We start from the raw sequence: 26,991 nt of genomic DNA on the forward strand, positions 1-26,991 counted from the left end.
CTTAACTTCTCCGTGAAGGCCTCGGGGTGCATCCCGGAAGCCCGCCCCCCGCACGATTCATTTTATGTGGTCTATGGAGGGTATCCGCTGCATAAGGAGGTGGGGTCCAGTATATGACTAGATTCACACTCATAACATGAGGGAGGAGCGTGGGATCTCATACAGTATAAATACCACACACCTGTGGCTGTGTTCTGAAAGGAAACTCTCACTCTAATTGGCCATCAATCCAGACCTTCAAAGGTGCCAGCTAAGGATCACGACTTAAGCACAGTGATAGCCCATAATGTTCTGCATTCCAACCTGATGAATGTTCCCACCTGCTCACTGGTTTACAATAAGGCTGAAGCATGTAGAGAGTTGGCCAGTGGGGGGCTGCAGCAGGTTTCCCTGTAGCATGCAGAGAGTTGGCCAGAGGGATGCTGCAGGAGCATTCACTGAAACATGCAGAGAGTTGGCCATTGGGAGGCTGCAGGAGCATTCACTGTAACAGAGAGTTGGCCAGTGGGGCGCTGCAGGAGCTTTCACTGTAACATGCAGAGAGTTGGCCAGTGGGATGCTGCAGGAGCTTTCACTGAAACATGCAGAGAGTTGGCCAGTGGGGCGCTGCAGGAGCATTCACTGAAACATGCAGTGAGTTGGCCAGTGAGGCGCTGCAGGAGCATTCACTGAAACATGCAGAGAGTTGGCCAGTGGGATGCTGCAGGAGCATTCACTGAAACATGCAGAGAGTTGGCCATTGGGGCGCTGCAGGAGCATTCACTGAAGCATGCAGAGAGTTGGCCAGTGGGAGGCTGCAGGAGCATTCAGTGAAGCATGCAGAGTGTCGGCCAGTGGGAGGCTGCAGGAGCTTTCACTGCAACATGCAGAGAGTTTGCCAGTGGGGTGCTGCAGGAGCTTTCATTGAAACATGTAGAGAGATGGCCAGTGGGAGGCTGCAGGAGCTTTCACTGAAACATGCAGAGAGTTGGTCAGTGGGGCGCTGAAACATGCAGAGATTTGGCCAGTGGGAGGCTGCAGGAGCTTTCACTGAAACATGCAGAGAGTTGGGCAGGGGAATGCTGCAGGAGCTTTCACTGAAACATGGAGAGAGTTGGCCAGTGGGGTGCTGCAGGAGCTTCCACTGAAACATGCATAGAGTTGGCCAGTGGGGCGCTGCAGGAGCATTCACTGAAACATACAGAGAGTTGGCCAGTGGGAGGCTGCAGGAGCTTTCACTTAAACATGCAGAGAGTTGGCCAGTGGGAGGCTGCAGGAGCATTCACTGAAGCATGCAAAGAGTTGGTCAGTGGGGCGCTGCAGGAGCTTTCACTGGAACACGCAGAGAGTTGGCCAGTGGGGGGCTGCACGAGCTTTCACTGAGACATGCAGAGAGTTGGCCAGCGGGAGGCTGCAAGAGCATTCACTGAAGCATGCAGAGAGTTGGCCAGGGGGGGTGCAGGAGTATTCACTGAAACATGCAGAGAGTTGGCCAGTGTGGCGCTGCAGGAGCATTCAGTGAAGCATGCAGAGTGTCGGCCAGTGGGAGGCTGCAGGAGCTTTCACTGAAACATGCAGAGAGTTGGCCAGTGGGGGGCTGCAGGAGCTTTCACTGAAACATGCAGAGAGTTGGCCAGTGGGGGGCTGCAGGAGCTTTCACTGAAACATGCAGAGAGTTGGCCAGTGGGGGGCTACACAAGCTTTCATTGAGACATGCAGAGAGTTGGCCAGCGGGGTACTGCAGGAGGTTTCACTGAAGCATGCAGAGAGTTGGCCAGGGGGGGTGCAGGAGTATTCACTGAAACATGCAGAGAGTTGGCCAGTGTGGCGCTGCAGGAGCATTCTCTCAAACATGCAGAGAGTTGGCCAGTGGGGCGCTGCAGGAGCATTCAGTGAAGCATGCAGAGTGTCGGCCAGTGGGAGGCTGCAGGAGCTTTCACTGAAACATGCAGAGAGTTTGCCAGTGGGTCACTGCAGGAGCTTTCATTGAAACATGTAGAGAGATGGCCAGTGGGGTGCTGCAGGAGCATTCACTGAAACATGCAGAGAGTTGGTCAGTGGGGCGCTGAAACATGCAGAGAGTTGGCCAGTGGGAGGCTGCAGGAGCTTTCACTGAAACATGCAGAGAGTTGGGCAGGGGAATGCTGCAGGAGCTTTCACTGAAACATGGAGAGAGTTGGCCAGTGGGGTGCTGCAGGAGCTTCCACTGAAACATGCAGAGAGTTGGTCAGTGGGGCGCTGCAGGAGCATTCACTGAAACATACAGAGAGTTGGCCAGTGGGAGGCTGCAGGAGCTTTCACTGAAACATGCAGAGAGTTGGCCAGTTGGAGGCTGCAGGAGCATTCACTGAAGCATGCAAAGAGTTGGTCAGTGGGGCGCTGCAGGAGCTTTCACTGGAACACGCAGAGAGTTGGCCAGTGGGGCGCTGCAGGAGCTTTCACTGAAACATGCAGAGAGTTGGCCAGTGGGGGGCTGCAGGAGCATTCACTGAAACATACAGAGAGTTGGCCAGTGGGAGGCTGCAGGAGCTTTCACTGAAACATGCAGAGAGTTGGCCAGTGGGAGGCTGCAGGAGCATTCACTGAAACATGTAGAGAGTTGTCCAGTGGGGTGCTGCAGGAGCTTTCACTGACACATGCAGAGAGTTGGCCAGTGGGGCTCTGCAGAGCATTCACTGAAACATGCAGAGAGTTGGCCAGTGGGAGGCTGCAGGAGCTTTCACTGAAACATGCAGAGAGTTTGCCAGTGGGACGCTGCAGGAGCTTTCACTGGAACATGTAGAGAGTTGTCCAGTGGGGTGCTGCAGGAGCTTTCACTGACACATGCAGAGAATTGGCCAGTGGGGCTCTGCAGAGCATTCACTGAAACATGCAGAGAGTTGGCCAGTGGGAGGCTGCAGGAGCTTTCACTGACACATGCAGAGAGTTGGCCAGTGGGAGGCTGCAAGAGCATTCACTGAAGCATGCAGAGAGTTGGCTAGTAGGATGCTGCAGGAGCATTCACTGAAACATGCAGAGAGTTTGCCAGTGGGGTGCTGTAGGAGCTTTCACTGAAACATGCAGAGAGTTGGCCAGTGGGCGCTACAGGAGCTTTCACTGAAACATGGAGAGAGTTGGCCAGTGGGGTGCTGCAGGAGCTTTCACTGAAACATGCAGAGAGTTGGTCAGTGGGGCGCTGCAGGAGCATTCACTAAAACATACAGAGAGTTGGCCAGTGGGAGGCTGCAGGAACATTCACTGAAACATGCAGAGAGTTGGCCAGTGGGGTGCTGCAGGAGCTTTCACTGAAGCATGCAGAGTTGGCCAGTGGGGTGCTGCAGGAGCTTTCACTGAAACATGCAGAGAGTTGGTCAGGGGAATGTTGCAGGAGCTTTCACTGAAACATGCAGAGAGTTGGCCAGTGGGGTGCTGCAGGAACTTTCACTGAAACATGCAGAGAGTTGGCCAGTGGGGTGCTGCAGGAACATTCACTGAAACATGCAGAGAGTTGGCCAATGGGGCGCTGCAGGAGCATTCACTGAAACATGCAGAGAGTTGGTCAGGGGAAGTCTGCAGGAGCTTTCACTGAAACATGCAGAGAATTGGCCAGTTGGTTGCTGCAGGGGCATTCACTGAAACATGTAGAGAGTTGGTCAGGTGAATGCTGTAGGAGGTTTCACTGAAACATGGAGAGAGTTGGTCAGGGGAATGCTGCAGGAGGTTTCACTGAAACATGCAGAGAGTTGGCCAGTGGGATGCTGCAGGAACCTTCACTGAAGCATGCAGAGAGTTGGCCAGTGGGGTGCTGAAGGAGCCTTCACTGAAGCATGCAGAGAGTTGGCCAGTGGGGTGCTGCAGGAGCTTTCACTGAAACACGCAGAGAGGTGGCCAGTGGGGTGCTGCAGGAGCTTTCACTGAAACATGCAGAGAGTTGGCCAGTGGGATGCTGCAGGAGCTTTCACTGAAGCATGCAGATAGCTGGCCAGTGGGATGCTGCAGGAGCTTTCACTGAAGCATGCAGATAGTTGGCCAGTGGGGCGCTGCAGGAGCTTTCACTGAAACATGCAGAGATTTGGCCAGTGGGAGGCTGCAGGAGCATTCACTGAAACATGCAGAGAGTTGGCCAGTGGGGCGCTGCAGGAGCTTTCACTGAAACATGCACAGAGTTGGCCAGTGGGATGCTGCAGGAGCTTTCACTGAAACATGCAGAGAGTTGGCCAGTGGGGTGCTGCAGGAGCTTTCACTGAAACATGCAGAGAGTTGGCCAGTGGGGTGCTGCAGAAGCTTTCACTGAGAGTTCGCCAGTGGGGTGCTGCAGGAACATTCACTGAAACATGCAGAGAGTTGGCCAGTGGGGTGCTGCAGGAGCTTTCACTGAAACATGCAGAGAGTTGGCCAGTGGGGTGCTGCAGAAGCTTTCACTGAGAGTTCGCCAGTGGGGTGCTGCAGGAACATTCACTGAAACATGCAGAGAGTTGGCCACTGGGGTGCTGCAGGAGCTTTCACTGTAACATGCAGAGAGTTGGCCAGTGGCGTGCTGCAGGAACATTCACTGAAGCATGCAGAGAGTTGACCAGGGAGAGGCTGCAGGAGCTTTCACTGAAACATGCAGAGAGTTGGCCAGTGGGAGGCGGCAGGAGCTTTCACTGAAACATGCAGAGAGTTGGTCAGTGGGAGGCTGCAAGAGCATTCACTGAAGCATGCAGAGAGTTGACCAGTGAGAGGGTCAGGAGCTTTCACTGAAACACGCAGAGAGTTGGCCAGTGGGGTGCTGCAGGAGCTTTCACTGAAACATGCGGAGAGTTGGTCAGTGGAACTCTGCAGGAGCTTTCACTGAAACATGCAGAGAGTTGGTCAGTGGGGTGCTGCAGGGGCATTCACTGAAACATGTAGAGAGTTGGCCAGTGGGATGCTGCAGGAGCTTTCACTGAAACATGCCGAGAGTTGGCCAGTGGGAGGCTGCAGGAGCTTTCACTGAAACATGCAGAGAGTTGGTCAGTGGGAGGCTGCAAGAGCATTCACTGAAGCATGTAGAGAGTTGACCAGTGAGAGGCTGCAGGAGCTTTCACTGAAACATGCAGAGAGTTGGCCAGTGGGAGGCGGCAGGAGCTTTCACTGAAACATGCAGAGAGTTGACCAGTGAGAGGCTGCAGGAGCTTTCACTGAAGCATGCAGAGAGTTGACCAGTGAGAGGCTCAGGAGCTTTCACTGAAACACGCAGAGAGTTGGCCAGTGGAGTGCTGCAGGAGCTTTCACTGAAACATGCAGAGAGTTGGTCAGTGGGGTGCTGTAGGAGCTTTCACTGAAACATGCAGACAGTTGGCCAGTGGGAGGCTGCAGGAGCTTTCACTGGAACATGCAGAGAGTTGGTCAGTGGGGTGCTCAGGAGCTTTCACTGAAACATGCAGGGAGTTGGCCAGTGGGGCGCTGCAGGAGCATTCAATGAAGCATGCAGAGAGTTGGCCAGTGGAACGCTGCAGGAGCATTCACTGAAACATGTAGAGAGTTGGCCAGTGGAGTGCTGCAGGAGCATTCACTGAAACATGCAGAGTGTTGGCCAATGGGACGCTGCAGGAGCTTTCACTGTAACATGCAGAGAGTTGGCCAGTGAGGTGCTGCAGGAGCTTTCACTGAAACATGCAGAGAGTTTGCCAGTGGGTCGCTGCAGGAGCATTCACTGAAACATGCAGAGAGTTGGCCAGTTGGGTGCTGCAGGAGCTTTCACTGAAACACGCAGAGTTGGCCAGTGGGGCGCTGCAGGAGCATTCACTGAAACATACAGAGAGTTGACCAGTTGGGTGCTGCAGGAGCTTTCACTGAAACATGCAGAGAGTTGGCCAGTGGAGCGCTACAGGAGCAGCTGAGAGGGGATCAGTGGGGAGCTGCAGGAGCAGGGGAGAGGGGATCAGTGGAGCGCTACAGGAGCAGGTGAGAGGGGATCAGTGGAGCGCTGCAGGAGCAGGTGAGAGGGGATCAGTGGGGAGCTGCAGGAGCAGGGGAGGGAGAGAGGATCAGTGGGGAGCTGCAGGAGCAGGGGTGAGGGGATTGGTGGGGAGCTGCAGGAGCAGGGAAGAGGGGATCAGTGGAGCGCTGCAGGAGCAGGTTTAGAGGTGACCAGTGGGGAGCTGCAGGAGCAGGGGAGGGAGAGAGGATCAGTGGGGAGCTGCAGGAGCAGGGGAGAGGGGATCAGTGGGGAGCTGCAGGAGAGAGGGGATCAGTGGGGAGCTGCAGGAGCAGGGGAAAGGGGATCAGCGGGGAGCTGCAGGAACAGGGGAGAGAGGATCAGTGGGGAGCTGCAGGAGCAAGGGAGAGGGGATCAGTGGGGAGCTGCAGGAGCAGGGGAGGGGGGATCAGTGGGGAGCTGCAGGAGCAGGGAAGAGGGGATCAGTGGAGCGTTGCAGGAGCAGGGGATAGGGGATCAGTGGGGAGCTGCAGGAGCAGGGGAGAGGGGATCAGTGGGGAGCTGCAGGAGCAGGGGATAGGGGATCAGTGGGGAGCTGCAGGAGCAGGGGAGAGGGGATCAGTGGGGAGCTGCAGGAGAATTCACTGAAACATGCAGAGAGATGGCCAGTGGGATGCTGCAGGAGCTTTCACTGAAACATGCAGAGAGTTGGCCAGTGGGGTGCTGCAGGAGCTTTCACTGAAACATGCAGAGAGTTGTCCAGTGGGGTGCTGCAGGAGCAGGTGAGAGGGCATCAGTGGGGAGCTGCAGGGGAGAGAGGATCAGTGGAGCGCTACATGAGCAGGTGAGAGGGGATCAGTGGAGCGCTGCAGGAGCAGGTGAGAGGGGATCAGTGGGGAGCTGCAGGAGCAGGGGAGGGAGAGAGTATCAGTGGGGAGCTGCAGGGGAGAGGGGATCGGTGGGGAGCTGCAGGAGCAGGGGAGAGGGGATCAGTGGAGCGCTGCAGGAGCAGGTGAGAGGGGATCAGTGGGGAGCTGCAGGGGAGGGAAAGAGGATCAGTGGGGAGCTGCAGGAGCAGGGGAGAGGGGATCGGTGGGGAGCTGCAGGAGCAGGGGAGAGGGGATAAGTGGGGAGCTGCAGGGGAGAGGGAATCAGTGAGGAGCTGCAGGAGCAGGGGAGAGGGGATCAGTGGGGAGCTGCAGGATCAGGGGAAAGGGGATCAGCGGGGAGCTGCAGGAGCAAGGGGGAGAGGATCAGTGGGGAGCTGCAGGTGCAGGGGAGAGGGGATCAGTGGAGCGCTACATGAGCAGGTGAGAGGGGATCAGTGGAGCGCTGCAGGAGCAGGTGAGGGGATCAGTGGGGAGCTGCAGGGGAGGGAGAGAGGATCAGTGGGGAGCTGCAGGAGCAGGGGAGAGGGGATCGGTGGGGAGCTGCAGGGGAGGGAGAGAGGATCAGTGTGGAGCTGCAGGAGCAGGGGAGAGGGGATCGGTGGGGAGCTGCAGGGGAGAGGGGATCAGTGGGGAGCTGCAGGGGAGAAGGGATCAGTGAGGAGCTGCAGGAGCAGGGGAGAGGGGATCAGTGGGGAGCTGCAGGAGCAGGGGAGAGGGGATCAGTGGGGAGCTGCAGGAGCAGGGGAAAGGGGATCAGCGGTAACTGCAGGAGCAGGGGAGAGAGGATCAGTGGGGAGCTGCAGGTGCAGGGGAGAGGGGATCAGTGGGGAGCTGCAGGAGCAGGGGAGAGAGGATCAGTGTGGAGTTGCAGGAGCAGGGGAGAGGGGATCTGTGGGGAGCTGCAGGAGGAGGGGAGAGGGGATCAGTGGTAAGCTGCAGGAGCAGGGAAGAGGGGATCAGTGGAGCGCTGCAGGAGCAGGGGATAGGGGATCAGTGGGGAGCTGCAGGAGCAAGGGAGAAGCGATCAGTGGGGAGCTGCAGGGGAGAGAGGATCTGTGGGGGCTGCAGGAGCAGTGAAGAGGCGATCAGTGGGGAGCTGCAGGAGTAGGGTAGAGGGGATCAGTGGAGAGCTGCAGGAGCAGGGGAGAGTGGATCAGTGGGGAGCTGCAGGAGCAGGGGAGAGGGGATCAGTGGGGAGCTGCAGGAGCAGGGGAGAGGGGATCAGTGGAGCGCTACAGGAGCAGGGGAGAGTTGATCAGTGGGGAGCTGCAGCAGCAGGGGAGAGGGTATCAGTGGGGAGCTGCAGGAGCAGGGGAGAGGGGGAGCTGCAGGAGCAGGGAGAGGGGATCAGTGGGGAGCTGCAGGAGCAGGGGAGAGAGGATCAGTGGGGAGCTGCAGGAGCAGGGGAGAGAGGATCAGTGAGGAGCTGCAGGAGCAGGGGAGAGGGGATCATTGGGAAGCTGCAGGAGCAGGGGAGAGGGGATCAGTGGAGAGCTGTAGGAGCAGGGGAGAGAGATTCAGTGGGGAGCTGCAGGAGCAGGGGAGGGAGAGAGGATCAGTGGGGAGCTGCAGGGGAGGGAGAGAGGATCAGTGGGGAGCTGCAGGAGCAGGGGAGAGAGGATCAGTGAGGAGCTGCAGGAGCAGGGGAGAGGGGATCAGTGGGGAGCTGCAGGAGCAGGGAAGAGAGGATCAGTGGGGAGCTGTAGGAGCAGGGGAGAGAGATTCAGTGGGGAGCTGCAGGAGCAGGGGAGTGAGAGAGGATCAGTGGGGAGCTGCAGGGGAGGGAGAGAGGATCAGTGGGGAGCTGCAGGAGCAGGGGAGAGGGGATCATTGGGAAGCTGCAGGAGCAGGGGAGAGGGGATCAGTGGAGAGCTGCAGGCGCAAGGGAGGGAGAGGGGATCAGTCGGGAGCGGCAGGAACAGGGGAGAGGGGATCAGTGGGGAGCTGCAAGAGCAGGGGTGAGGGGATCAGTGGGGAGCTGCAGGAGCAGGGAAGAGAGGATCAGTGGGGAGCTGCAGGAGCAGGGGAGAGGGGATCAGTGGGGAGCTGCAGGAGCAGGGGAGAGAGGATCAGTGGGGAGCTGCAGGAGCAGGGGAGAGAGGATCAGTGAGGAGCTGCAGGAGCAGGGGAGAGGGGATCATTGGGAAGCTGCAGGAGCAGGGGAGAGGGGATCAGTGGAGAGCTGCAGGAGCAAGGGAGGGAGAGGGGATCAGTCGGGAGCGGCAGGAGCAGGGGAGAGGGGATCAGTGGGGAGCTGCAAGAGCAGGGGTGAGGGGATCAGTGGGGAGCTGCAGGAGCAGGGAAGAGAGGATCAGTGGGGAGCTGCAGGAGCAGGGGAGAGGGGATCAGTGGGGAGCAGCAGTAGCATGGGAGAGGGGATCAGTGGGGAGCTGCAGGGGAGGGAGAGATGATCAGTGGGGAGCTGCAGGAGCAGGGGAGAGGGGATCAGTGGGGAACTGCAGGAGCAGGGAAGAGAGGATCAGTGGGGAGCTGTAGGAGCAGGGGAGAGAGATTCAGTGGGGAGCTGCAGGAACAGGGGTGGGAGAGAGGATCAGTGGGGAGCTGCAGGGGAGGGAGAGAGGATCAGTGGGGAGCTGCAGGAGCAGGGGAGAGGGGATCAGTGGGGAGCTGCAGGAGCAGGGGAGAGGGGATCAGTGGGGAGCTGCAGGAGCAGGGGAGATGGGATCCGTGGGGAGCTGTAGGAGCAGGGGAGAGAGGATCACTGGGGAGCTGCAGGAGCAGGGAAGAGAGGATAAGTGGGGAGCTGCAGGAGCAGGGGAGAGGGGATCAGTGGGGAGCTGTAGGAGCAGGGGAGGGGGGATCAGTGGGGAGCGGCAGGAGCAGGGGAGAGGGGATCAGTGGGGAGCTGCAGGAGCAGGGGAGAGGGGATCAGTGGGGAGCTGCAGGGGAGGGAGAGAGGATCAGTGGGGAGCTGCAGGAGCAGGGGAGAGGGGATCAGTGGGGAGATGCAGGAGCAGAGGAGAGGGGATCAGTGGGGAGCTGCAGGAGCAGGGGAGAGGGGATTAGTGGGAAGCTGCAGGAGCAGGGGAGAGAGGATCAGTGGGGAGCTGCAGGAGCAGGGGAGAGGGGGTCAGTGGGGAGCTGCAGGAGCTGGGGAAAGGAGATCAGTGGGTAGCTGCAGGGGAGAGAGTATCAGTGGGGGCAGGGGAGAGGGAATCAGTGGGGAGCTGCAGGAGCAGGGGAGGGAGAGGGGATCAGTGGGGAGCTGCAGGAGCAGGGGAGAGGGGATCAATGGAGAGCTGCAGGGGAGAGGGGATCAGTGGGGAGATGCAGGGGAGAGGGGTTCAGTGGGGAGCTGCAGGAGCAGGGGAGAGAGGATCAGTGGGGAGCTGCAGGAGCAGGGGAGAGGGGATCAGAAGGGAGCTGCAGGAGCAGGGAAGAGAGGATCAATGGGGAGCTGCAGGAGCAGCGGAGAGGGGATCAGTGGGCAGCTGCAGAAGCAGGGGAGAGGGGATCAGTAGGGAGCTGCAGGAGCAGGGGAGAGGGGATCAGTGGGGAGCTGCAGGAGCAGGGGAGAGAGGATCAGTGGGGAGCTGCAGGGGAGAGGGGATCAGTGGGGAGCGGCAGGAGCAGGGGAGAGGGGATCAGTGGGGAGATGAAGGAGCCAGGGAGAGGGGATCAGTGGGGAGCTGCAGGAGCAGGGGAGAGGGGACTAGTGGGGAGCTGCAGGAGCAGGGGAGAGAGGATCAGTGGGGAGCTGCAGGAGCAGGGGAGAGGGGATCAGTGGTGAGCTGCAGGGGAGAGGGGATCAGTGCGGAGCTGCAGGAGCAGGGGAGAGGGGATCAGTGGGGAGCTGCAGGAGCAGGGGAGAGGGGATCAGTGGGGAGCTGCAGGAGGAGGGGAGAGGGGATCAGTGGGGGGCTGCAGGAGCAGGGGCGGGAGAGGGGATCAGTGGGGAGCCTCAGGAGCAGGGGAGAGGGGATCAGAGGGGAGCTGCAGGAGCAGGGGAGAGGGGATCAGTGGGGAGCTGCAGAAGCAGGGGCGAGGGGATCAGTGGGGAGCTGCAGGAGCAGGGGAGAGGGGATCAGTGGGGAGCGGCAGGAGCAGGGGAGAGGGGATCAGTGGGGAGCTGCAGGAGCAGGGGAGAGAGAATCAGTGGGGAGCTGCAGGAGCAGGGGAGAGGGGATCAGTGGAGAGCTGCAGGAGCAGGGGAGAGGGGATCATTGGGAAGCTGCAGGGGAGAGAGGATCAGTGGGGAGCTGCAGGGGAGAGGGGATCAGTGGTGAGCTGCAGGAGCAAGGGAGAGGGGATCAGTGGGGTGTGTAGGAATGTTGTCTTGTCTTTAGGGTCCCGTGTGCCCTTGACCTCTGGACCCCGGCAGGGACGCTCCTAGAAACCTTCATTATGAAATAATAAAGGCCTCTTAAACTCCTCCCAGGGCAGAAGTGAGACAATGATAGAGGTGGTGAGGGCAGAAGTGAGAGAATGACAGAGGTGGCGAGGGCAGAAATGAGGCAATGACAGAGGTGGCGAGGGCAGAAGTGAGGGAATGACAGAGGTGGCGAGGGCAGAAGTGAGGGCAGAAGTGAGGCAATGACAGAGGTGGCGAAGGCAGAAGTGAGGGCAGAAGTGAGGCAATGACAGAGGTGGCGAGGGCAGAAGTGAGGTAATGACAAAATGACAGAGGTGGCGAGGGCAGAAGTGAGGCAATGACGGAGGTGGCGAGGGCAGAAGTGAGGGCAGAAGTGAGGGAATGACAGAGGTGGCGAGGGCAGAAGTGAGGCAATGACAGAGGTGGCGATGGCAGAAGTGAGGCAATGAGAGAGGTGGCGAGGGCAGAAGTGAGGCAATGACAGAGGTGGCGAGGGCAGAAGTGAGGTAATGACAGAATGACAGAGGTGGCGAGGGCAGAAGTGAGGGAATGACAGAATGACAGAGGTGGCGAGGGCAGAAGTGAGGGCAGGAGTGAGGGAATGACAGAGGTGGCGAGGGCAGAAGTGAGGGAATGACAGAGGTGGTGAGGGCAGAAGTGAGGGAATGACAGAGGTGGTGAGGGCAGAAGTGAGGGAATGACAGAGGTGGCAAGGGCAGAAGTGAGGGAATGACAGAGGTGGCGAGGGCAGAAGTGAGGCAAAGACAGAGGTGGCCAGGACAGAAGTGAGGCAATGACGGAGGTGGCCAGGACAGAAGTGAGGTAATGACAGAATGACAGAGGTGCCGAGGGCAGAAGTGAGGGAATGACAGAGGTGGCGAGGGCAGAAGTGAGGGAATGACAGAGGTGGCGAGGGCTGAAGTGAAGCAATGACAGGGGTGGCGAGGGCAGAAGTGAGGCCAGAAGTGAGGGAATGACAGAGGTGGCGAGGGCAGAAGTGAGGGCAGAAGTGAGGGAATGACAGAGGTGGCGAGGGCTGAAGTGAAGCAATGACAGGGGTGGCGAGGGCAGAAGTGAGGCCAGAAGTGAGGGAATGACAGAGGTGGCGGGGGCAGAAGTGAGGGAATGACAGAGGTGGCGAGGGCAGAAGTGAGGCAATGACAGAGGTGGCGAGGGCAGAAGTGAGGGAGTGACAGGGGTGGAGAGGGCAAAAGTGAGGCAATGACAGAGGTGGCGAGGGCAGAAGTGAGGTAATACCAGAGGTGGCGAGTGGGGGTCGTCTGTTTATAAAGGTTCTCGGAAGGAGAGCTCGCACTGTCACTGGGATCAGCTCCCAGAAATCACCTTCAGTGCACTACGTGAGTTGGGGAGGTCACAGGGAAGCAATGGATGGGAGCCAGTGAAAGGCTCCCCCGCCCGGCACTAAAGCCGGCTGTAGGTCAGTGTACAGGACAGTGCCTCTAAGCGCTTCCAGGCAGAAAAGAATGGGCAACTGCCTCGAAGAATACCGCTTCCTACTAGTGTTTACCCTACTAGGAAGCGCTTTAACTTGTGCAACTGTGCTACAGGGTGATAGCCTGATTTTCTGAATCACACAATTGGGCCAATGGCCAGGCACGTACCAATCTTTTCCTGTTTAAAAGTGGGCAACTACTAAAACATAAAGAGGCGGAATACAACCAGAATACACACCATTCACCTGTCGAGGAAGGGACCAGCAGAACAAATGAATACCAACAGCTCTAAGAATGAGGCGGGGTGCTTCGTAGCAGCACCGCCGTCCTTGGGTCAGGAATATGGCTTTAAGTGGGTCGGGGCCAGCCAGGCCGGGTGGCAGTCTCCAAAAAGTGGGGCTGACCCGGGGTGCCACTGGGAACACCCGGTCCCATCACAACATTAGCGCGACGCATTTGCCGCAAGACACAGGTATCCATGCAAGAGAGCCAGACTCGGGGCGCCTGTTCATCATAACATGCACCCAGAAAAGTAAAACAAATTACCTTATCTCCATTGGTCCATGGGGCGAGAAATAGCGCCCAGAGGATGCAGTTGGTGAAAAGGAGAAACGCAGAGCCATCCATCTTCAGATACCCCTGTACCCCTGTACCCCAGGCACTGGAGAAAAGGACGTTCCAGAATATCTCCCAGAGGTCCAGTGAGCGCAAAGCAGGCACCGGCGAGGCGCTGTATGGAATCACTGCATCGCAGCACTAGGGCGCAGCAGTCCTGTCCAGGGGTCGGCCCAGCGCAGGTTCCAGCTCGCAGCGCTCCTGCCCGCTTCGAGGCGCCTGTCCCGCATCCACCGAGCGCCTGGCGGAGACTGGCTGCGGCTCTCCGGGCGCACAGGCCTGAGTGAAAAACAGGAACCAGGGCGGACATCCTGCCCCGTATCAGCGGCAGCAGATGGACGGAAATCCGCGCTTTCCATCGGTGGAAGGCAAATCTGCGCGTCCCGGGGCCCGGGCGGAGCTGCTGAGGCTGCAGAAAGCCCCCCACCCCCCTGTCCTCCCCAGGAGCCAGGGCTGCTGGGCCACGAGACCCACTGGGACTCCAAAGACAGAGGCAGAAGAGTAGATCCTCCCCCCTCCCTCCCAGGAGCCAGGGCGTCCATCTGCCACCTTCCCTGCTGCACCCTCTCTCTGGGGGGCGACTGCTGAGGCTGCAGAACTCCCCCCTCCCACCCAGGAGCCAGGGCGTCCACCTCGCACCTCTATGGGGGCGACTGCTGGACCAGGAGACCCACTGGGACTCCACAGACAGTCCCTAGAAACCCCTGGACGCAGAGGGTTCCGTGTGACAACACAGCACACGCCACAATGGCGCTCTTACACACGAGAACACAGCATGTCGAGGTGAGGGGCGTTCTGTGTACATCAGCGAGCACACACTGAGCCCCCCACCCGTTGGGCCCAAGCCCAAGTTGTCACTTTGAAATGTAAAGCGCTGCCCCTTGAGGTCAGGGGTGGGTGGGGTGGACTGAACCTAGAAATATAGGAAATATAGGCCAGCCCACCCCCGCTAAGGGCCCCAAATGGGGAAGGCTTCTAATGCTGCGCCTGGCCCTGCACAGGGCACTGCTCTACAGAGAATCACTGGAGCCAAGAGGCAGAGACTGTTCCCCACTGATGTGATTACCCAACGATGACTGACACATTGTGTAAGTGTTGGCAATACAGGGCTGTGGTTTTTATTGCACATATCATCATTGTACAAAACGTATTTTGTAAAGTGTAACAACATCACACATAATAAACAAATGCACACTTTTGGGCACGAGGTCCAGGTTTGTGTCCGTGGCCCGTGTCGCCACACCTGATGGGTTATCTGCGCCCAGGGTCCCCCCAAAAGTTACTTATCTACATCCTCTGGCGGCCAGACTGCTTAGCATTTCCGAGTGGAAATTGTCCATCCCTTTGTCTGATAAGTGTGTGCCATCTCTGTGGAACAGCTCGGGGTTCGCCAATGACAGGGCGCTGTGCCCGAGAAGTCGAGTCCCCTACTTGTGCAGAATCTTTCCATCCCCCCTATTGGACCTTTTCCTCGCTAGGTCTATGGCCTTGCATGAATTTGCTCCCAGCCATACTTCTCTGGGCAGTATTGCTGAGCAGAATATCTCGGTCTCTCTCCAGTTGTGTGATGCCTGCCAGGGATTGTTAGGGAGAATTCTCTGTTTAGGCTGAATTTCCTAACCTAGTGAGTCCCCCAGCAGCTTTGCTGGATTTTTGGGGTTTATTTTTTTCTCCTGCCAAGAGTGAGACTCTTTTTACCCTCACTCTTGGGCATTATTTGAGTGTGTTTCTTTGACTCTAGATGTGTTTAATGGGCTATGGGGTCTTTTACCCCATAGGGCTTCATGTGTTTTTGTGATGTGTGTTACACAGCACCCTCAGTGCAGTGACACAGGGGTGTCATAGTGACCCCCAGTATAGACTCCATACCCTGGGATTGACTACTGTCTCCCAGGGCATGTAAAGTCACCATTGACTTTACTAGTCTTAAATTCTGAACAGAACCAGTACAAACCATCATATTGTGGAAGTACTGGCTGGGGAAATTCAATTGCCCCGGGGTCTGTTAGTCGAGGGGGCACATCTCCGCCCCCCCTGATCGAGTTTTGGCTGGTGGCAGTGGACACTACTTTTTGGGATTTTCCCATTGTTCGAGGCTACTACCGTTAATTATTTAATTCCGATAGCCTCGAACACACCGCCGGTTTATTTATTTAATATTAATTCGCCGGTTGGTATTTTTTGCCAGAACTCGATTCTAAAATGGCGTTTGTGTTCTCTTGTGTTTTCTGTGACTCCAACCCAAGTCGAGCCCTTTGTTCCACTCTTTGGCGGGCTTCTCCACAGAAGCCCTCCAAAGTGGTGCCACTCTGTCTGGGGTACTTAGGAGGGGTGGAGGGGGATTTAGGCACCCTGGACTGAGTTGCCTAGGCAACTCAAGTCGCACTCCGTCCTGATTGGCCCAAGTGGTGAGCCGGCCGGCTCACCACTTAGCATGTTTGAGTGACAGCTAGGCTGAGTGAATGGGGGTTTTCTGCATAAAAGCAGGGCTTTGGGGACTGGAACTTGCGAAGTCGCCACAGGACCTAAAGAATCCGAGGAGGGAGAAGCCGAGCCGACCTGCAACGACGACACCACCGGTGGAGCCCTGCTGAACCGTCTCACCACTTTTCCCGACGACAGAGGAGATCTCCCGCCGGAGAGTCTTCTTCCTTTGACTGGTGGGGATAACCAGTTTTACCTTCTTTTCGCCTTCCTGAAGCATCTCGTGGCCGCCTTGCCTGTGCCAAGCACCCCGGCAACCGGGATACCGCATTTTTCTACTACCGCGAAACCAAGGGTAGTACCTTTAACCGGAAAATTCCGCGGCTGGTTTCTTCCCTGGCAGTGCAACGACCTTCAGCTTTCCTCCACGTCGAGATCTTCTCTTCCTCTGGACGACGCCGCAACTTGCACCCGTTGCCAGGAACAACTGCCCCCGCTGGAGGATCCTTTCCACCTAAAGTACCGTGTTCCGCCTGGCTTCCCTTGCAACCGACTGTACGGGGTAGATTTAGCCCCCGGCTTTCGAACCTGGGTTAGCCCGGGACACCCTGGCTAAACTTTTCTGAGCCTAACTAAATCCTTTTTGAACTCCCGGCAAGACTTCTAAGCCTATTGTAATTGTGTGATCTTGGGTGTATTTGTGCCCTGCTCTCTCTAAGAGTGGGCCCGGCCTATGGACTTTGGCTCACAAGTAACTTTTGACTTTCCTGCCTTGCTAAAGTGTTCCTAAAAATTAGTGTGGTGTATCTTCCTACATTCTGCATTTTCCCTCCCTTTTTTTCGTTAACTTATTGGAGTGCCATCTATAGTTAAGCGCTCACCTCTGTCTGGAAATAAGTGGTGGTAACTAAGACTTGTCTGATAAGGAATAAGGGATGTATATATATATAAATAGTAACTGTGTTTTGAAGTGATTTACAATAATAGTGCTGGAGTGTTTCAATAAGTGTGTGTTTTAAATAAATAATTATATACCAAAGCTCTGGACAGTGTTTGCTTGTGCTATTGTGTCTGAGTGCCTATTGTGTATACTTTACATACTGCCTAACTCTTCTTGAGGGAAGTCTGACTGCTCAGCCACAGCTACCAGGTAAATCTGGGTGGTACATACTGCTACAAAGTGGGTTTACTGCTAACACCTGTAGTCCTAAATCTTTTGCAGTGTTCCCAAAGGGAACTGCACAGGTTTCTGCCTAACAGGGATGCACACATGTCGTCTAGTAACTGTTTAATTCCTTGTTCCACCAGATCGTTGCCCCCTAGGTGTATGATTAAAGATTCAGGTGGACGCCTGAAAGCTACTAAATCTGTGAGTCGGTCATGTATCCCGGACCATTTCATGCCCCTGCACCCCCACCATGATGTGACAGTGTTTTGGAATGCCGGACTTTCTTTTGTGTGTTCCGACCATCTCCCTGTCCTGAATATGAATGAGTGTCCTATTATCCACGTCGATTTGAAGGGGGCATCTTGGTCGGTTTGCGAGAAAAGCATTGTATTAGTTCCTTTCTTATATATCGTTTGTAACAATCCTTTCCAACCCCCGATTGTTTTGACTTTTTGAGCCCCGAGCCCCCCTTGCCAGGCGGTTGTTGCTGCCCCTATTCTGAAGGAGTGAGTCCGTACTCCCTGCTGTCCCAACCAGCTTTTACCATGGTTTTCATGAGCACCACTTTAAATTGAAATTGACTTAAAGCACTGCTGTCCCTGTGGGCCAAGAAGCGACCCCCCACGATCGGGTGGCTCTTGATGTACTTGGTCGGTGATGCACAGCGGGCAGTTTGTTTTGTCCTCTATGCAATATATAAACATTTCTCTTTTGCAACCTGTCTTGGATGTTTGCACTTCTATTGCAATACCGACTATCCAATATGCCCAACCCCGTCGCTTCGCTTAGTCTGAAAGCCCCGAAACATGCAATGGAGACTGCTGCTCTAAACAGCTGTGTTTCATACGGGTGTGAGCATATTTTATCTAGCAAAACTATTAGAGTGAAGATTTTCTCAAAATTCACAGGGCGCCCTTTGTCCTTCTGTGGGCCCTCCAACTTCCCCCAACCTTTCAGTGCATATGTTATTAATGCACTGCTGGTTGGGTCTGAACCTCCTTGAATTTTAGCAAAATAGGTTACTGCCGTTAAGTGCCTCTTTGCCCAGTCTTTTTTCTTCCCCTGCCCATTCCAGAAATCTGTTAATCTCCTTTGTTGTTACTAATTCTACGTGTGATAAACCTGTGACATTTAGTACCATTTCCACACACTTACTGTATTGCGCGGCAGTGTTGCTCGCCAATGCCTTCTTTGCGAGACCCAATAATAACCCTGTTGCAGGGTCTATGTTTTCTGCCTGCGGTTTGCTCCTGCTGCCACCCGTCTCTGAGGTGTGTTTACCTGCTGGTGCATCTCAGTGCCAACCATCTGGCATTGGCGTAGATGCTGCCTTCATTTCTCTGTCATTACCTCCCAGCATTCTTTTGGAACTCCCATCATGACTTTGCCTCGGGCTCATTTAACAAAATGTACTCGCAGGCACTTCATTTCACCAAAATGCCAGGGGTAGCGGACATGACATCACATGACCTTGACCTCTGATGACATCACAGGAAGTGATGTCATTTGACCCCACCCCCAAAGTGGCATCACAGGAAGCAATGAAACACGACATTTTACCCCTTGACAAAACAGGAAGTGGTATCACATAGCATTGTTCCTAAGAACACAACGAAAAATATGGTTTCGATCTCACTAATGTGATATACATTTCATACAAGAATGGACCACCATATGTATCGTTAATATCATTGTCTATAGGCCCATATTCCCAAATTACTGTGAATGCAGGCAGGCATCCAATGCCAAATGATAATGATGTGTTTTTATATAGCTCTTAAGAGCCTTATATAGAACAGATATGCATACAATGTAACCCAGCCTGCATTGGTACTCATTTATCCACCTCAGATGGAAGAAAGGCTGAGTTGGACTTGCGGGATTCAAACCTGCAGCTCACACACACACATTGCAGCAGCGAGCCCTCAACCCACTGATCTATCTTACTGGCAATAGTAAAATGAGAAATTACATGTCTGAATGTTCTCAAAGTCAGAAGCGAATTACTCTCTGTAGCGGGTACCATTAAACTGGTAATTGAGATTCAAAAGTGGCAACATAGGGAAAGCAACACACTCACACAACATCCCATACTCTGGGCACTCATTACCTCATCCATGAAAACAAACTTCCTGAACAGCATGCCATGGGGATAGGAAGGAGACATATTACAACAAAGCATGCATGGAAGTATTTTGGCACCCCCCATAAAGCCGCACTGGCCCGGATGTATGATGCTGGTGGACGCTGCCTGTAATCTTAATGCTATTATCTTCCCTAAAAGTTTTGTATCAACGTTCAGGAGCGATATGGGTCTATATGAACCACAGAGAAGTGGTTATTTTCAGGGCTTCAGGATAACCGTGATTAATGCCTCTCTCATAGTTTCGGGGAGAACTCCCTGAGTGAAGGCCTCCTTGCAGGCTCTTTGCAACACCGGAAGCAGTATGTCGGCATATTCTAAGTAATATTCAATCGGTAGGCCGCCTGTCCCATGGGACCTCCCTTTCTGCATTGATTTTAATGCCTGTTGAATTTCCTGGATTTCTATAGAGGTTACCAGTGCTTCCCTCTGGGTGCTGTTAGTTTGGGCATCTGTGAAGAACCAAGTTATATACAACAAAAAAAGGGTTTGAGTCTGGTACCCGCATATTTGAGAAAGTTAAAGGGGTCTGGGAACAATGTAATAAAGAAGAAAAAAATACTTGAAACACACGCATTGTCTCAGCCAAAAGGAAGCCAGTATTGTTTCAAGGAAAGGCAAATAGAAGGGTGAGTGACCCAAATGTAAAGGAAAGGTGCAGGAGCGAAATAAGTGTGCAAAAGGCATGAGAAGGAAAAGGGCAGGTGCAAGGGTGCACAAAAGTAAACTGAATCAAAGGAAGGTGGCAGGGGCAAAACAAGGTAATAGAAGAGAAAGCCAAAGAAGGTGCCAGTGGGCACAGTGAAGTGAAGGATAACAAAAGGGTGCAGGAAGCACCTGAAGAAGAACGGATACAAGAAAAGCAAGTACAGAAAATACAGAGAGGGGCCAAAGATCCGAGTGTTCACGGTCAGGAGGAGCAAAGGAACCTGGCGTTTTCGAAAGTCTCTGATTCTATCCCATCAGAAGGTTATTTGAGAAAGGAACTGTATTTAGAGGAAAAAAGGCACATCCTAACAAGTTTAATATTGAGGGTTGAAAACGAAGTTACATAAGCTTGGGGAATGGAACCCTTAGAGAAACTGGGCCTCATTACACGTTGTGCGGTAATGGAATACCGTTACCGGTAATGATTTACCGGTACCGTTAATTCCCTAAGCAAATCACGACCCGGACCCACTGCTATCTGCGCACCCGTTAATTACGGTGCCACTAATAGCGACAAGGTCGCCGGCGCGCGACCCACATGCCGGAATTAGCGCCATGGCGCTAATACCAGGCCATCAAAAGCCATGCGGACATGGTATTAGCGGCATGTAAAACTCCCAAAAAACCCTTACCAGCATGGCGCTAATAACGGCATCGAAAAGCACCCGTTAAGAGACCTGAGCAGTGTACCCATCAACTACAGGTGGACACAATCAGCACAGGTGCATGCAATGGCGACAGGCAGCACAAAAGAGCACACCACACCCCTACCCACACACCTTCCCACACCAAGATGGTCCCAATAGCAGCAGCATGACATGACAGCCTTGACTACATGATAGCAGTGCAGCACCTACAACAACAGCCAGCACCAGAGGTGAGCCGTAACAGGCACCCATTCCTTACACCATACAGGCGAAGACAGCCATCCACTGAGGAGGTGGCTCCTAACCCCTGTACGGAACCCCCAGAACCATCAGGAAGAGGACAACAATATAGTACATCCTTCCAATGACAGTGCTCCGCTGCCTAAACGGCCTGGGTGTGGCACTCCTGTACGGCCGTGTCAAAGTGCCGAAGACAACCATGGCATGTGTAGAGCATCACAAAATGTGCATATGATGGAATGTGCCTATGCCACTTGAAATTGACATGCAACCACCAGAAGAGTATGATGTGGCTGGGGATGAGTGCGGGTGGAATGCCCCGGCAGGACATGAAACAGGCAGTGCCAAGGAGGCACACGATGTGCATCCGCATCTGATTCTGGAATCTCATCATGCACCAAGGTGAAATAGCATGGAATAGCATGAAATAGCATGGACGTAGACAAAGGACCCTGTCCACAATGAATGACACATACACAATAATGGATACCACGCTTGGGTTTCAAACTCAGAACAGTGTATATTGAACATATTGTGGTACTAAAGTGCATAACCCAAACTCAAAATAAAAAACCCAAAATAGACCCTTACCCCCTCCCCCCTCAACACACCCAAATACATCCTTACCCCCCTCCCCCCTCAACACTCCCATGTGAGTCTCATGACGTGAATGTGTCCATTGCCACATGTGGCACACGAATCCTGGTGGCCCTATTTGCCAGTGCCTGCATCGTCATCTGGTGGTTGTGAAGCCGTGCGCCGCAGGTTCCGCATAGACCGGCGCAGGGGACTAGTCTGGCGTGAACTCCCAGACGAGGAGGGGCCTGGTTCTTCCTGGGCCGTGAGTGGGCACCGACGCTCAATAGCGTCTGCTATGCGGTTCATGGCCTGCCGCAGTTGGGCCATTTCACTGCAGATTCGGCTGGTGCATGCCTCCATGCCCTCCCTTGTCTGCTGTGCAAGTGTAGCAATGTCCTCCCTCAGGCGGGCTGTCTCTGCCACATGTTGACCTACTAGGCCACTCATCTCGGTCTGCCTCTGGTAGATGGTCGAGAGGTCATGTCGCATGGTGTGTGCTGGTGGGATGGCTGATGCACCTGGTCCCATTGCACTTGCATCAGGAAAGGATATCTGGGGGCTCCATATCCCCTCAGGGGTGGGTGAATCTCCATGACTACCCGGACCTGAGGTGTACCTCGGGCTTGCCAGTAAGAGGCTTGTTGGTCTGGGGCTCTGGCTATCAGCATCAATGGCAGGTGTGTCCTCCTCATCTGAAGGTGGGGCTGTGGCTGCTGCTTCACCCTTTGAGCTGGTGGCAGCAGAGTGCATTCCCTCGATGCTGCCCTCACCTGCTGGGAGACACACTTCCGTGGGTGCCACGACGGGAGCAGCCATGGCCTGTGGATGCGTGCAACTGGTGTTCCGGCTGCTTTTGTCCCTGTGGCAAGGGACACTCGTCCTGGCTGCCCTTGTGGATGTGGCGGTGTCCCCTGTGGCATCCCTCCTTGCTTTTTTGATGGATGTGGGAGCAGGTGTGGAAGTGCGTGCCTCCTCAGTGTCAGTGTGTAATCCTGCAAGGGTGAGAAATGTTGACAACCATCAGTAATGGGTCGACCTGCCTTGAGCAAAATGAATACGTCATGCCGTTCTATGCATTCCGGGCTCTTTAGTGTGGATGCAGGTAATGGGGATGTTGGGTGGGTCATGCATGAATGGGTCTGTGTTGTATGGGCATGTGGTGATGCATGCATGTCTGTTTGTGGCTGGAGCCACGGCATTCATATGGACACATGATTGGGGGAACATCACACTTCACTGTGCATTGTTTGATGCATACACTCAACTCCATCGGACGAAACGGCCACGAAATGCTCCATTTGTCCAACTCCCTCAATGCATTCCACCCCGATGGTTGATGCACATGTCTCCTCCCACTCAGTGAGCTTGATTGGCGATTCACTGCCTCCTCCTGTGCCCATAGCCAGGTTGCGGTTCACGGATAGAATGTTCCGCACACGGAGCCGGAGGTCATCCCACCTCTTTCGGCAGTCTTTGACTGTGCGGGTTGTGGTGCCTACCGCGCTGACCTTGTGGGCTACCTCTTCCCAGATGGCCTTCTTCTTCACAATGGTCTCCCGATGCATGTCGTTATTGAAGACGACATGAGCATTGTCTGCTAGTGTCTGCGTTAGCATAAGGAGCTCCTCCTTGCAAAATTTCTCCTTGCGTTGCCGCTCAGACGATTTTTTAACGGCCTTGGGCATCTTAACGGTGTCGTTGGTGAATTTCCCAACGTGGTTCCTGGTAAGGTGTCCTGGATAAGAAGGATGGCAATGGATTGTGTTTTTAAAGATGGCCGCCGTGCTCTTTCCCGTTCCGGTGCGATGACGCTATTTCCGTTTCCGCAATATTACGGACCGCTAATGGCGGTCACTGCTATTTGCATGTGGCGGCAGGTCGGAAGGGCTAACAGCGCTTTCGAAGATGCGGTTAAGGGACTTTTTGGGGACTTTTGCGGCATGGCGGTAGGCTCATTACCGGCATGGCGGTAGGCTCGTGCCTGCGATCTCGTGATGGCATGCAATTTGCGTCCTCTTGCGATGGTGGACACCCTAATTATGCCGTGCCGGTAATAAGCGATTTTTACCGCCTACCGTGTAATGAGGCCCACTGTGTTCTTAAACTGGACTTTTGTTTGAAACTGAAGGGGCCTGAGCTTGGGGAAGGGAACCCTAAGAGGCCTAACAGAGGTGAACTTTTGATTGGTGAAGCAAGAAGGCATACGCTTGGGGAAGGGAACCCTAAGAGGCCTAACAGAGGTGAACCTTTGATTGGTGAAGCAAGAAGGCATAAGCTTGGGAAAGGGAACCCTAAGAGGCCTAACAGAGGTGAACTTTTGATTGGTGAAGCAAGAAGGCATAAGATTGGGGAAGGGAACCCTAAGAGGCCTAACAGAGGTGAACTTTTGATTGGTGAAGCAAGAAGGCATAAGCTTGGGAAAGGGAACCCTAAGAAGCCTAACAGAGGTGAACTTTTGATTGGTGAAACAAGAAGGCATAAGCTTGGGGAAGGGAACCCTAAGAGGCCTAACAGAGGTGAACTTTTGATTGGTGAAGCAAGAAGGCATAAGCTTGGGGAAAGGAGCCCAGAGAAGTCGAAAGAGGAACTGTGCTATATGTCTTTTGTTCTTTTGAACTTAGACAAGTTGAAACTTGGGTAAGGGAATCCCAAAGAACTACTAAAGACATTGAAAGTATTTGGGAATACTGCAAGGGCCCTGTGGAGAAGGTCTTATGAACAGCCCTTATTGATTGATCTCATTTTTGTGACATTGAATAAACTACACCTGGTGAGAAGACCACCTGAAATACACCTTGGTTTCCTATTTTCTGTTGAACCACTATTTTCCCTTTTTAAAGACTTCCTAACACATTATTGTAAAGAGTGAGGGCAAGCATAGGTTTAGACACAGATGGATTATCGTTTTGGACTTTCAGACATCGAAGGCCCTTAGAAACATCAGTTAAGGGAACCATCCCTTTAGAGTTAGGGTCATTTAGGCATTACACCAACCCATGAACCTTAATGAAGGTTTTGAAACGAACATCTTTGAGTCTGTGTCTCTCATGATACTCTGCAAACTGTCTCACAAAGGGCATTACCCTTGCGAACAAGCTTTAGTTGCTTCTGCATTTACAATTGAAAAAAGCTTCAAGTATTACAATGGGGGTGTTGGGTAACATTATTTATTGAGCATGATTATTTGCTATTTTAGAAAAACCTAAAAGTACATTGACCACACAAAGAGCATCAGGGTACGAGGTAATTATTTGGAACCCTGTGATCAAAATTGTTAGCTGCATAGTAGTGAACCCAGCAAGATGTATAGCAGAACTATTAGGGGAGGATTATTATGCAGATGACTGCACAACATTTACCAAATTTTATAATGACATTCCCAATGTTAGATAAAATGTTGTTGGAATGGGTGGGGTAGGAGTTCTCTTTATTGATGGTTCTTCAAAAATTGACCAAGCGACGGGTGAAAGGCATACTGGGTCAGCAGTAGTAAGGCTGAACCGAGACAGTGAATTTGAAGTAGTTACAAGTGCAGAATTTCCTTTGCATTGCTCTGCACAGGCTGCAGAATTATTGGTGCTTATCACCACACTCCAAAGATACAAGGGTTAGGAAGTGCCTGTGTACTCAGACTCTGCCTATGCAACGTCAACTGTACACACAGGTTTGTCACATTAGAAAAGGAGGGGCTTTCTCCGTGCAGACATCACTCTATTGCAACATATGGCCCTATTGGATAAGCTCATTGAGGCATGAAGGCTCCCATTGACGATCGCAGTCGTAAAGAATGTGCAGCGAATACTAAAAGAACAGACATAATTTCTCGCAGGAACGAACCCGCAGACTTAGAAGCCAAAAAGGCAGCTTATTTCTCAAATATTTCTGATTTCGAAATAAGGAGTATTAAACAGATGATAGGATGGTGTATGTTGGTAAAGGAGGGCTTTACCATTCTGTTTATTGTTCAGTTAATTGAGATACAAGATCGAGCCTCACAGGAGGAGCAAGATTTATGGAGAAAACAGGGGTGTTCTTTAACCCCCCACTAAGGCAATATGGAGGCAGGGTAGCACTGGAAAGTCACTTATGCCTCTAGCATTATTGGAGCAGCTTCACTACCCCATGCATACGACTCGAGAGAGTCTTGCTACTACAATTGCAGAAGATTGTTTTTCACCAAATTTATTAGAACATGTGGCACAGTTTATTGTGAATTGCATTGTGTGCCAGAAATGTACTTCAGGGCACACTTTACGAACAGTGAGGGGAGCAATCCCTAGACCCAATGGCCCATTTCAGAATCTACATATATATTACGTAGATATGGAGCAGAGATGCGACAGCTATAGGTATATGCTGGTCGTGGCATGTCCTTTTCGAGATAGATTGAGGCAGGTCCATGAACAATCCGCAATGCTACATGCACTGCCAAGGTCCTCATGCGTGAGACGTTCCCAAAATGGGATGTGTGTGAGAGCTATCGGTCTGACAATGGACTGCATTTTGTAAATGAATTATTCAAGCAGGACATTCTTTTATTAGGGGTAAAACACAGGTTCTCTTCTGCCTATCACCCAGAGGTGAATGGAATTTGTGAATGTTTAAATGAATTACTTAGAGAGAAGATAGCTAAGATTAAAATTACTTTAAAGAAGGGGTAGCTGCATTGCCTGCCCCTCGCATTATATGTGTTGCAAAATAAAACTGGCTCAGATTACCACTTAACTCCTCATGAGTTGGTGACTGGATGGCAAAAGAGAACACCTATTGCTTCTCCAACTAGGTTAGAAACTGATGCCCATAGTGTAGCGAAGATAATAGGTGTTGAAATGCATGATTATTTGGCAACTATAACTGCTAGTGTTTGAGGGAGTGGTCAAAGAGGATTTAAGAAGAAAGCCAGCCAACTGATCCAGATATCCTATTGAAATAACCTAGTTTACATCCAGGGGACCAGGTGCTGATATTCAAATTTGTCCACACTTGAAATAAACCCAGTTTCAGGGGACCCTACGAGGTGGAAGCAGTTACTCCAACAGCTGTCAAGTTACAAGGAAGGCGAGCCTGGATGCATCTGCATGACATCAAACCGTAAACGGGAGAATCTTCGACCCCTCCTGCATCTACTAACAGTGAAGCAAGAGAAGAAGTTCCACGCATGCAGACAAAATCAGCAACAAGAGCAAAGCAAACCCATCCCTTTCTCCATCTTTTGTATTTTTACATAAGTATCTTCATATGGAAATGTTCTCCTTGACCGTCATTGTAGGGTTGCCCATTTCCCTTCAAATTGTCCTCTGGTTGTGCATGCAGAGAAAGAGTTTATGGAATAACAAAACAACTTCAAAATAAAAATCCGCATTTCTTAAATCTAATGAGAAATGAATGGACTTGCAGCTATCCTGTAACTTTTTATATAGATAGGAACAAGGAACAAAGTGTTGATTTACCGGACCCAAAAGTAAAGGAGTACACTGCATCTTCTATGCTACCCATCGTAATAGCATTGCACAATTCTTGTATTCTGTTTTCACCTATATATTTCAGTCTTAGCTAGCTCTGATAAGACAACACATGGACATTGTAAGAGTGTCCCTAATTACGCTCACACCAGAATAAATACAGCCCTCTAGGGAAATAAGGCAAAAAACTGATCTTGTAAGGATAACAAGTTTAATCTTACAAAATGAGGATGGTAGTGAAGAACTTTGCTGCCTGAACGGTCTTTTCCTGTCCCTCTTCCGTTCCTTCCTGCCAAATATTGCCAGGCAGGTGTTTCTATAGTCCTATCTTGCCATGGTGATGTCACTGGATATGGATCTTGACTCAATCCCAATCCATCCTTCTTCCATACTACGGATGATCCGAAGCCTTCTTTTCTTCATTGTCAGCGGTTTTGTCAGAGCATGCGGTTCTACATTTTGCTACCT

At 53.1% G+C, this 26,991-nt stretch overlaps 1 protein-coding gene across 1 annotated transcript in view; it reads right to left on the reverse strand.

Moving 5' to 3' along the window:
* The window catches only part of STAB1 (stabilin 1), a 1,160,316-nt gene extending 1,146,818 nt beyond the window's left edge, over positions 1 to 13,498 (reverse strand). Inside the window, exon 1 of the mRNA XM_069643183.1 lies at positions 13,084 to 13,498. Coding sequence (XP_069499284.1) covers positions 13,084 to 13,164 — 81 coding nt within the window. The 5' untranslated portion in view covers positions 13,165 to 13,498. The remainder of the gene's footprint in view (positions 1 to 13,083) is intronic.
* Between the last annotated feature and the right edge of the window lie 13,493 nt (positions 13,499 to 26,991).

This window comes from Ambystoma mexicanum, chromosome 2p (assembly GCF_040938575.1).
Source record: "Ambystoma mexicanum isolate Mex_15411 chromosome 2p, UKY_AmexF1_1, whole genome shotgun sequence".
Classification (NCBI taxonomy): domain Eukaryota; kingdom Metazoa; phylum Chordata; class Amphibia; order Caudata; family Ambystomatidae; genus Ambystoma; species Ambystoma mexicanum.